This window comes from Galeopterus variegatus, unplaced genomic scaffold (genome assembly GCF_000696425.1).
Source record: "Galeopterus variegatus unplaced genomic scaffold, G_variegatus-3.0.2 Scaffold1599, whole genome shotgun sequence".
NCBI lineage: Eukaryota > Metazoa > Chordata > Mammalia > Dermoptera > Cynocephalidae > Galeopterus > Galeopterus variegatus.
In genome coordinates, this window is record NW_007727710.1 from 222,565 (window position 1) to 233,611 (window position 11,047).

The window sequence follows — 11,047 nt, forward strand, 5'->3', positions numbered from 1 at the left end:
TTTTTTTTTTTTTTTCCCCCAAAACCATTTTAAACCCCCCCCCCCCCCCCGCCCCCAGTTCCTGGCAAACTGACAAAAGGATGAGTTACTATTTTTCATCATCTTTGCCTCCTTCCCACCTTGCACAAGGGATTCCCAAACAGAAAAGTGGCCAGAAAACGGGGAGTGGGAGAAAGGTGGAGGAGGAGGAGCTTGCAAGAAACCTGTTTCCTTCACTGAGTGGTTGTATGAGCCTCTGAATAGTTGAAAGCTGGGTGTACATTGGTCATCAATTGCTACGATGGAGCAGAGAGTAAACATTGTTAAACATTTAGAGGGAGCAGCTACAAACAAGACAGCAGGAAGTGAGCAACTGGCTCATAAAGTAAATTGAACACAGGAAAGAATAATCTCAGAGATTAACATAAGCCTACAGGCTAAGGAAGAAGTGGGTCTGAGTCAGCCTGGAAATGAACATAAACACAATCAGCATATAGCCTAGAGTTGGGAGAGATGGTAAGTGAGCAATTTGTCACAGTCTGCCCAGGAAGAAAAGAGCTCAGATCTGGGAAATCTGGCCTTTTCGCTGGGCAGGAGCATTTCTCAATCTCTGTCTGCAGCTAAAGGTGTTGGGGATTTGGGGGGTGGGGGTGCTATAACCTGTAGCACAGGATTCCCTGGGTTAGATTGGAGGTACCTTCTGTTTCCTACCATGCTGCTCTTCCTGTCCTCTCTCTCTCTCCCCTTCTTGCTCTTTCTACTTTTCTTACTCTTTTCAATCCTTTGCTTCTATGTCAGTGCTGCCAGTCCTGTTCAAGACACACACAGTAGTACCTGTGAATATTGCTTAGCCCCACTTGTGTCATGGAGCCAAGGGGTTGCCGTCTTTGCCTAGCATACAAAATACTTTCTGGATATATCTGATTCCATTGTCCAACAAGGAGCTTTCTGATCCTCCATTTGGCTTTCTGGGTGCGTGACACCAGAGAGGATATTTTTTCAAAAGAAAACTGTTCTGCAGTGACCAACCATGTCTTTCCACTCAGACTGCCTTTTCCCTTCCAGTGTTGCCACTCACAGTTGCCACAGCCACCTCACTCATTGCTACCCGTGTGTATATCCTTGTGGGATCACCTGTGTGGAATGGTCTTGCCCCATTTCTCTGCCAGTCAAGGGCCACTGCAAGCTCTGTCTTCTTCAATAGCTCCTCTTCCTAACTTTAAGCCCATCCCTTGCTGCCCACCCAGGTATCAGGGCACTAGGTTACATCCAAGATAATCACTTTTCTGATGCTGCCTTACATTGTTCTCTAATTATTTCCTGCATGTATTTTTTCCCCCTCATTAAGGTTGTGAGCTCTTTGAAAGCTGAGCTTTCCTGGTCTGCTCTTGTTTCCCCTAAAGCATCTAGCACAGTGCTAGACACACAGCAGGCACTCAGCAAAAAGGAATTAAATTTCCTGCTCTCAAATTAAGAAAATGACTCTCATTTTTACAAACCCAACTCCCACAATTTGGGTCAGTGTGAGCTAATTTCCTTGGGCCTTTCCTGCCCGTGTCCAGCTGAGAAGGTAGACATCTCAAGGCTCTAAAGAGGGTTAGCAGATGGTTCTACAGGGAACTAATCCAAGGCCTCAAAAACTTGGGACAGTTCCTGCCTCTCATTTTTGCAATTCTATTGCTTCAAAATGGAGACTTTGATCCACAAACCACAGATTTCTACTCCTACCCTCTCTGCTTCTTCCTTTTCTCATCAACCTGCTGCTTTCCCCTTCCCAGGCTGTGCAGGGACCATGGATTATTGTTAAGACAGCTACGGTAAAGAAAGAGAAAGTTCTATAATGAAGGTCAGAAGTTTCTGATAATAAGGTAGACTTTATGATATGGTCTGCAGCAGGAGCCAAACAGATAACAGGTAACAGAAACGAGGGCCAGGTGTAGGTGTCTATGCATAATTTGGGTGAGTGAACGGTAGAAACTGGTGAAGTGTAGAACCCCTCTCAAAAGGAGCAGCTGCTGCTCAGTTCCTGCAAATTGCGGGTATAAGCATGAATGAGGGCCCAGTGTTGTAATTTTTGAAGAGAAGTCATAAATACGGATTTGGGGGTAGAACCTCTTAAAGGTTTAAATGTTAGCTCACAAAATTCATTTGTGAGGCAAATTTGGCTTGAGTGAGCCAGTTTGTGACCTTTGAGCTAGCACATAAGTTGTGAGACTAAGGAGAAATGGGAGAGGAAGCTGGACATTTAGGCAGAGGCCAAATGATAAAAGGTCTCAGATGCCACGTTAAGAAATTTAAATGTTGGGCCGGCCCGGTGGCGCACTGGATAAGTGCGCCGCTTGGGAAGCGCGGCGGTGCTCCCGCCCGAGGGTTCGGATCCCACATACAGACCGGTTCCCGCTCACTGGCTGAGCGAGGCGCGGGAGCAACACCGAGGGTTGCAATCCCGTTGCCGGTCCCCGGTCCGGTACGGGGGCAACACTGAGGGTTGCGATCCGTTGCCGGACACGGAAAAAGACAAAAAAAAAAAGAAACTTAAATGTTATCTGTTGGCCACAGGAAGCCACTGAAGTGTTTGATCAAGAGAGTGGTATAGTCGAGTGTTTTATAAAGATTAGTTCGGCCAAAGTGTGGGAAATGGATAGTGGTAAATGTGCTGGTAAATGTTTAACAGCCAGCTCTCCACAGGGAGGATGGGTAGGGGTGGGGGGCAGGGTCCTGATTTGTAGTGTTTGCTGGTTTCTGTGGTGTAAACACTACCACTGTGGCCAATTTCAAGCTACCAATATGACATCATGGAACATGGAGTTGGGAAGAGAATCAGATAATCAGCTCTGGCCAGCTGGTGGAAACCAGCTCCAGCACATCATTTGAGGAATTTCCGAATAATAAAACTGGTTAAAAGATATCATTAGTCCAGGTAAAGAGATGGTAAGGATCTTACACTAGACAGTGATTTTAGAGATCAACAACAAAGAACAGATTTAAGACATTCATTATACGCATCAGGTAAGGGAAGGAGAAGTCATCCAGGATGTCCGGTTTCTAGATTGCATGCCTGACTGAATGGTGGTGTCATCAACTGAGATAGTGAACATAGTAGGGAAAGCAGGTTTAAGGTTTTGAAAAGTTCCCTTTGGATATGTTGGGTTTGGAACAGCAACAGGAACTTGTATGACTCCAGCATGAATCTCAAAGGAGAGTGGTCAGGGCTGAAATTATAGATGTGAAAGTCTTCAGCCAATAACAGTCGAAACCAAGAGAGTGGATGGAGTCAGCCTCTGCCTGTCCCAGCTCCCGCACGGCTGGGCCCGCTGCCCCACTGCAAGGCCTGCCCCGCCCCCGTCCCCAGAACAACCGAGGCTGGATGTGGGAAGCCTCCAGTGGCCTCAGCCTCCTGCACCCTCCATTCCAACTGCTGGGGCTTTGCATGGGGCACCCCCTCTGTTCTGTTAGACTCGGAATCGCAGCTCCTTCCCCGCCTGTGCCCTGGTTTGTAGAACAAGACTTCTCCCTGGGTCCCTGGCCTGAGTTCTGGCCTAACACTCCGGGCCTCTGTTGAGACGCGGCTGTGAGGCAGGAGGTGAAGCTGCAGCTCGAGCACGTTGATGAGACGAGATCGGGAGGAGGAAGCGGGCAGGATCGGAGAGGCTGCAGGTGACGGACAGAGCAGCTCAGGGACGCAGGTGCCTGAGCAGATGGGGAGGGGGTGGGGTCCAGGGCAAAGGCGGGGCGGGTGGAGGTTGATCTTGGTCCCGGAAAGAAGGATGACGTGTCCTCAGAGACCAGGGAAAAGGGGAGTGGGTGGCGCTGGAGGGAAGTTTGGGTGGAGAGGGTGCAGGTTGAGGTACTTTCCATCTAAAAATGCTGTTTTCTCATTGAAGTAGGAGGTGAGATCAGTTGCTATGAGTGAGGGAGGTAGAAGTTGGCAGGGTGTGTGAGGAGAGTTGTGTATGGAAGATTTGCCAAGGGAAAAGATAGAAGGAGCTGACCAAGTACAAGGATTGCCTAGCAGTGCTGAAGTCTCAGGTAAATCAGAGATTATAAATTTGTAATAGCAGTGATGCATGGAAGTATGTGGTTTTTTTCCTCTCTAGCAACTTTGACAGTCCAGAGGCAGGGATGGAGAATTCAGGTTGCTGGATTGATCCAGGGTTGAGGTTTTGCCAGGGATGAAAGGAAGCTGAGGATAAAGTAGTAGTTCAGGTGATTAAGCATGAAGCTCAGATCAACAGGTAAGGACTAAAAGCCTGGGGGAAATGGGGTCATCAAGGGACTTGAGGTCTCTTTGAGGTCCAAGGGCAGACAGAGTCAGAGCAGATGAACTGGGAGGATGGGAGACTGTGGCCAGAGTGGGGCACAGGTGGCCATGATGCCCATGGTGGAGCAGTGCTGAGTGATGACTGGCTCCGGGCTGGCCCTGAGCAGAGTGCGCTGAGGTGGAGCGAGCAGAGGTCAGTGGAGGAGAGAGGACAAGGGGCTGACAGGGCAGGTTGCTGGTTGGCTTGTTCATATGGACGCTGAAGTCATTCAGGGTGATAACATGTCTTGGGCTTGAGAGCACAACTGTAATCTAGGGGCCAAAATAATCAGAGCACTTGTGATAGTGACTAAATCAGTAGATAATCAGGAGATGGGGAGAAGAGGGGCTGTGCCTGCGGTCTCCCACAGTGCAATTGAGGCATCCCTCTCTTGCCTTTGTCATTTACTAGTCTTTTTGTGCCTTGATTCCCTTACCTATAAAATGGGGGAAATAACAGCAGCTGGGCAAAATTATGAGGATTAAATGAGATTGTGCATATTGTCTACACAAGGTTTAGAACATACTCGGTTCTCAACATATGTGGCTCCTATAGAAACAAATGTGTTATAAAAGTATCCTAATCAGAAGCACACTCCCCAGCACAGTAATGGTTTTCTGTTCACCACGTCCTGGGCAAAACTGTGACAAGGAAAGTTTGAGAGCAGCTGTCCCCACCAATTCTCTTTTGTGTACTTTTTAATGTTCTCCCTAACAATACAGGTTAACCCAGTGCTGTCATTCAGCCCCCTGTCTGTTAACTCAGTGCTGTCATACAAGCCCCTGTGTGGGCTTAACCAGTACTGCCTTTATGGGCTATTCTTATATTTTAGACTATTTTTGCATAGATTAGGTTTACTAAATTTTATTAGTTTCTCATCCAGGTCCCTGGACCTTTTGGTCCTTCTAAGTGACTAGTCAGCTAATCTCTGAAAAAAATAACCCATACCAAATTATTACTTATTGTTAAGCATATCTGGAGCTGTCCCTGGCATGGGCTATTTGCATTTTAACAGGTGGAACCTAGAAAGAACACCTTGGCCTTGCCCAAAAGATGAGAATTTCAAGAAGTAGGTTGGTGGGGGACTTAAGTTTGGTGAAGGTCTTCCCTAGGCCTTACAATCCACTGCTCAGCTTGCTTCCTACTTCACTTTCAGATAGAGTGGACTCTGCTACTAGTGGTGGCTCTGCGCATGAGCTTTTTTCTAGCAGCTGTAAAGAAAAATGGTGAAAGTGTTGGGATGGTGCAAAAAAGAAAACTAGAGGACCTATCTAGTATGTTTTCTGAATTATCCATGCCTTTCATTGTCTTTGAATTACTTTACAACTCTGTAAATTGTAATGCAAATATTTCTCATCTGGTGTAATACAATTGATTATTGCTTTATGGATATTGACTACTTTGCATCCATTTGTAAATTTATTTCAGCATTCCTAATGGTCTGTATCAGAGGAGAGCAAACTTTTTCTGTAAAAGGCCAGACAGTAAGTATTTTAGGCTTTGCGGACCATACAATTCTGCCATTACAGCACAAAAATAGCCATAGGCAATACATAAATGAATGGGCCAACTGTGCTCCAATAAAATTTTATTTACAGAAACAGGTGACAGGCTGAATTAAACCTGCAGGCCATGGTTTGCAGATCCCCTAGCCTACTGGTTCCCTCCTTCATTAATGAGTTAAATCTTTGATGTGTTTACTTTAAATTTATATGAGGAACATGATTTAACCCTTTTTAAAAAATTACCCTTTAACAGCCATTTTGTATTCAAATTGAGGTCAGATGGAAAATTCAATTTTATTCTATTTTGTCAAGTTTTGCCTTCTAACTCCAAAATTATACTGAATGATATTGGGCTTCTTGTTAAAAATCATGTTTTTTTGTTTTTTGTTTTTAAAGGAAAAAAAAAAGGTGGGTGGGGGGAGTGGTAGAAGAGGAAAGGAAATCAACAAACCAAGAAATTAGATTTGGCTCATATTATCTACAACTGTACTTCTAAAGAAACTTGGTGCATCAACCGACTTGATTGAATTTTAAAATTTGCAATGATGTGGGCTAAGAACATGCCCACTAAAGAAGTTCCATTGCCTGCCTGTCTCTGGGGCTTTGCATTCAGACCCCAAGGAGTTTGCTCCTAGATCTGCCCTAGGACTCCTTGTTGAAAAGCTAGCATTATACTGTAGGAATCTTCTGGATTAATGAGCATTGGATAGACTCGCTCAGTTCAGAGCTCATCATGTAGAACGCTTGCAGTGCAGCAAACAGGGTGAGCAAAAGTCAGCTTCATCATATCTTCAGCTAAATGCCATTGCTGGAGGACACCACAGAGGAACAGGTGATGCTCCCCTCCTCCCACTCTCAGGACCGGAAAAGCTTTTACAAGGTTATTGTTCACAAGGGGCCCAAATGATACATTCATTTCTATTAATCTCATCACTGGACACAATCTGCTAATTGGAATTCTCCTGAACCCTATTGTTACCAGGCTTAGGCAGGCGCCCTTCGTGGAGTTTATCACAGGCTTCTGAAATTAAACCTGTATTTGTAATTAATGGGCAGACCCTTATCAGGAGCTACCTCATTCATACCCAAAATGCCGTCTGTTCACAGACTCAGCCACTCCAATTGGCACTTCCTTACACAGCTGGACTGATAGCATCATGTTGGGAATGAATCTCCTGTCTTGTGCCTGGATTTAGTGCAACTGCAATCCCTTTTTTCCACCTGCTGGGTCCCCTCTTCCCCACCCTAACATGATAGATAAAATCAATGTTCAACCTTTTTCAGCAGTCCAAGCAACTGGTGGAATGAAATTGCATTTCTCCGTATTACTCAGAAATAAAGAACACTGGCATCTAATCACATTGCATTACCAGCCTGCTGCTCTGCCTACCTATAAGGTTGGTTAGCTAGTAGTGATGATGCCTGAGCCACTTTGGAGCAGCCATTGGCATCAGATGGGAAAGAATCTGTTTCCCAGACTCTCGTAAAAACAGAACCATCAGAATTACGATTTGCTTGATCGTCTCAACTGATTTCAGGACAAGGTGCATATAATTTAGATGGGAAGACTAAAATGTACAAAACTTACTTGGCAATAATGTCAAAGAACCCACTTGATGTTTTAAAAAAGTTAGTATAGATATGTAAAATCAATAATATATATAATAATGACTAGCTTTAGTCTGAGTAGGAGGGATAAAAAGAATACTAATGGCTACCGGTTACTGAGCACTTTCCATATGCCAGGCTTCATGCTGGAGTATCTAATTTAGTACTCACTATGGCTCTATGCTATAGACATAATAATTATCCCCATTTTATACCTGAGAAAACTCAGCCACAGAGAAGCGAAGTGCCTTGCCCAAGGTCACATAGCTAAAAAGTAAAGGAGTCAGAACTTGAACCTAGGCAGCTTGAGCCCAAAGCCTGTACTATTGACCACCACACTACTCTGCCCCTGTCAGGCAGGAATCTCAGATCCTTCTGCCCTGTCCTGTGCAGGTCCTGAGTTAGGTAAGCGAAAGTAAAACCGAGCAGCCGCGGGTAAAGTGGACATGCTTTATTCTTCAGATGTGGGCTCCACCAACCAGCGGTTCAAAGCCGCTGGCTTCCATACCGAAAGGTACACAGCAGCGGCCACAAGCCAAACAGTACACAGGTGTGCATGCACACTAACTCTACTCTCATGTAACTTGTTTACAAAAGATGTGCTGAAATCATACCCAGCCAGATACGAGGCAAGAAGGCCTGACTAAACCAAGTCCACTTTCCTCACACTCCACCCCTTAAGGGTCTCTCCCTGTACAATCTATGCATCTGAGATCTTCCACAGTGTTCCTGTAGTGAGGATGGCCGACCCTTGCATCCATATAACCTCCATACTTAATATACATTCAATGCACCTTGAGGCTTGTCCCCATAGCGCTATCCTCTCAACTATTAGCCACGAAAATCCCACCGATACATATGTCCAGTTCGTAGCTGTCATTGGGGTGATTTTCCACAGGTAATCCTGCAGCTACACTGGTAGGAAACTCGGTGCATACTCAGCAAGCTGACACACTGGCCACACGAATGTATGTATGTGTCCAGTCGACTCTGGTGCCTACAGCCACCATACTGGTCTGGGGCCTTACCAAACCCTACAAACAGAAGACCAGTAGCGGAATCGATGGCTGTGATGATATACCTGTAGTTCTCTGATTTGGCAGTGATCCCACAAGATCCACCTGCCACCATGTTAGAAGCATCCTCCTCTCAGGTTTTGAGCCTATCTGCATGCGGCACCCGGCGGGACATCAAGGGTACATCTGCTCATCAGGGGCATTCTTTCTCAGGTTTATGTGGCACCCAGCAAGCCATCGACCACAAAGTCATGCAGCCAGCACGCTGCATTCTCCAATGTAGCCACCCAGTTAAATCAGCTGTTGGAGCTCTCTCCAGCCATCTTACCTTAGCCAATGCACCAGCTTCATCATTGCCTGGACTGGCTTAGGGGGAATGTCCTGCGACGTGGAAAAGACTTACTTCCTTTCCATGTCCTAATTCCCATAACTCTTGACACATGGCTTGTCCCCACAGGGGTCAGTGACCTACCAGCCACCACTGATATTTCCAAGTACATATCCAAAGGGTAAGACCCATTCATATTGTTCCAAATGACCTAGCAGCGTTAGAGCTGCCTTGGTTAAATTCGCAAGAGAATCAAAGGTTAGTAAGACATCATCCATATAATGAAATACTGTAACAATGCTGGGCTTAGTCCATTTGGCTAGGTCCCCAGCCACCAGACAGTGACAAATGGTTGGGCTGTGCAGGCAGCCCTGGGGTAACACCTGAAAAGTCCATTGCCTTCCTTCCCAGGCAAAGGCAAATAGATCTTGGCTATCATCCAAGATCAGTATAGAGGAAAAATCATTTGCAAGGTCCAGTACATAATGATAAGTTCCTAGCTGAGTCATCAGCTGACCCATTAAGTTGTGAACCAAAGGCACAGCTGTGTGCAAAGGAGGCACTATTTTGTTCATTTCCCAATAGTCCAGAGTCATCCTCCAGGTACCATCTGGCTTTTTCACTAGCCATACAGGCGCATTAAAGGGACTGTGTGTGGGATGAATGATGCTGACCTATTCTAGCTCATAGTGGCACCTATCACCACATGTCCTCCTAGCAGGCAACACTGTTTCACATTGACCACATGCTTTGGCTTGGGTAACACCTGTGGGTCATGTTTAGCATGTCCCCATAACACAGGCTTCACTGTCTGTATCTGCAACAGGAATTCTCCAACCATCATTTGCAAGTGTAGCCTATGTAGTACATCTATACCCAAGATATATTCAGCTACAGGGGATACATACAGAATATATACACGAGGGAACAATCGTTCAGTGCTCAGCAGCCCAGCTTTGACTGTAATAGAATGTCCTCCATAGCCATCAACATTCACTGTGGCCCCTGGAAACTTATCTGGGTTGCTACATATCAGGCTACATTTTGCGCCACTATCCACTAATACTAACACATACTGTACATTTGCCATCCACCCCGAGGTCCCACAGCTGTAGGAGTCAAATAGCTAGGGGTTTGCCTGTTTCTGATGGACAACAGGTCGTGCAAGGAGACACACAGGTTCTCCCAAGTCACCCTCAGGGTCGTCATCATCCTCAGCTTCAGAAACGGGGGTGACCTGTTGCTGTACATCATTCTCCAGCATGTCTGCCTTTTGCTATGTGGCCTCATGGAGTGCCCTGTCCATACTGGATCTCAGTACAGCCAACCACAACCAGCCCATCCGGCCAGCCATTCTCTGGGACTCCTCATCTTTCACCATGGAGCTCAGTACCCTGAGAGCTTCCTCTATGCTCTTGGAGGACCCATCCACTTGGTCGCATGTTTCCAGTGGAGTCCAAGTCCACAGGAACGCTGCCACCAGGTACCACATGCTCGAGGGCAGCCACCTCTCCTCCCCCTCCCGAGGGGCTCCTGGGGCTCCCTTACTTGTTCACTCTGCCGAAACTACGCCAATTGTCGGGCTGCATCACAGACCCCTCTGCCTCGTCCTGTGCAGGTCCTGAGTCAGGTAAGTGAAAGTAAAACCAAGCAGCTGCCAGCAAAGCGGACGTGCTTTATATTCTTCAGACGTAGCTCCACTGACCAGCGGTTCGGAGCCGTTGCCTCCCGAAACACACAATAGCGGCCACGAGCCGGGCGCTGCCCGGGCGCGCATGCGCACTAACTCCACCCTCGTGTAACTTGTTTACGAAGGATGCGCTGAAATCATACCCGGCCGGATATGAGGCTAGAAGGCCTGGCAAAACAAATTCCACTTTCCTCACAACCCCCAACCAGCAAAAGACCAACAATTTGATTTATTACATCAATAAGCAAATCTTTAAATCATAGCACTGAATATACAGACATATCTTAAGAACGTATTGCAGGTTTTGTTGGATAGTAATTAAACTTAGCAACTAATGTTCTACCTTAAACTCAGATAAACATTATGTACTCAGGATCTTCAGAAAGTTCTTGGAAAGATTCATATTATCTTTTAATTCTATTTTTTCGCAAACTTTTAAAAGTAACTTTGTAGTATTGTTTAAGGTTTGGCAACCCACAAAATGATTCTTGATTTCTCATCGGATGGGGGCTCTTAATTTTTCAAAATATAGTGGTTAAGTCTATGAGGAAAAACAAATACGTGGCTGACTCCATAGGTTGAGAGTTTATAATTTCAAGGTTCTAGTTGGAAGAAACCTG

At 46.0% G+C, this 11,047-nt stretch overlaps 1 protein-coding gene across 1 annotated transcript in view; it reads right to left on the bottom strand.

Annotated features, from left to right (window-relative positions):
* The window catches only part of TRPC5 (transient receptor potential cation channel, subfamily C, member 5), a 120,000-nt gene extending 109,771 nt beyond the window's left edge, over positions 1-10,229 (bottom strand). The window contains exons 1-2 of the mRNA XM_008577920.1: positions 10,046-10,229; positions 3,524-3,669 (exon numbers count right to left, since the gene is read on the bottom strand). Of these exons, the coding sequence (XP_008576142.1) occupies positions 3,524-3,669; positions 10,046-10,229 (330 nt within the window). The remainder of the gene's footprint in view (positions 1-3,523; positions 3,670-10,045) is intronic.
* Between the last annotated feature and the right edge of the window lie 818 nt (positions 10,230-11,047).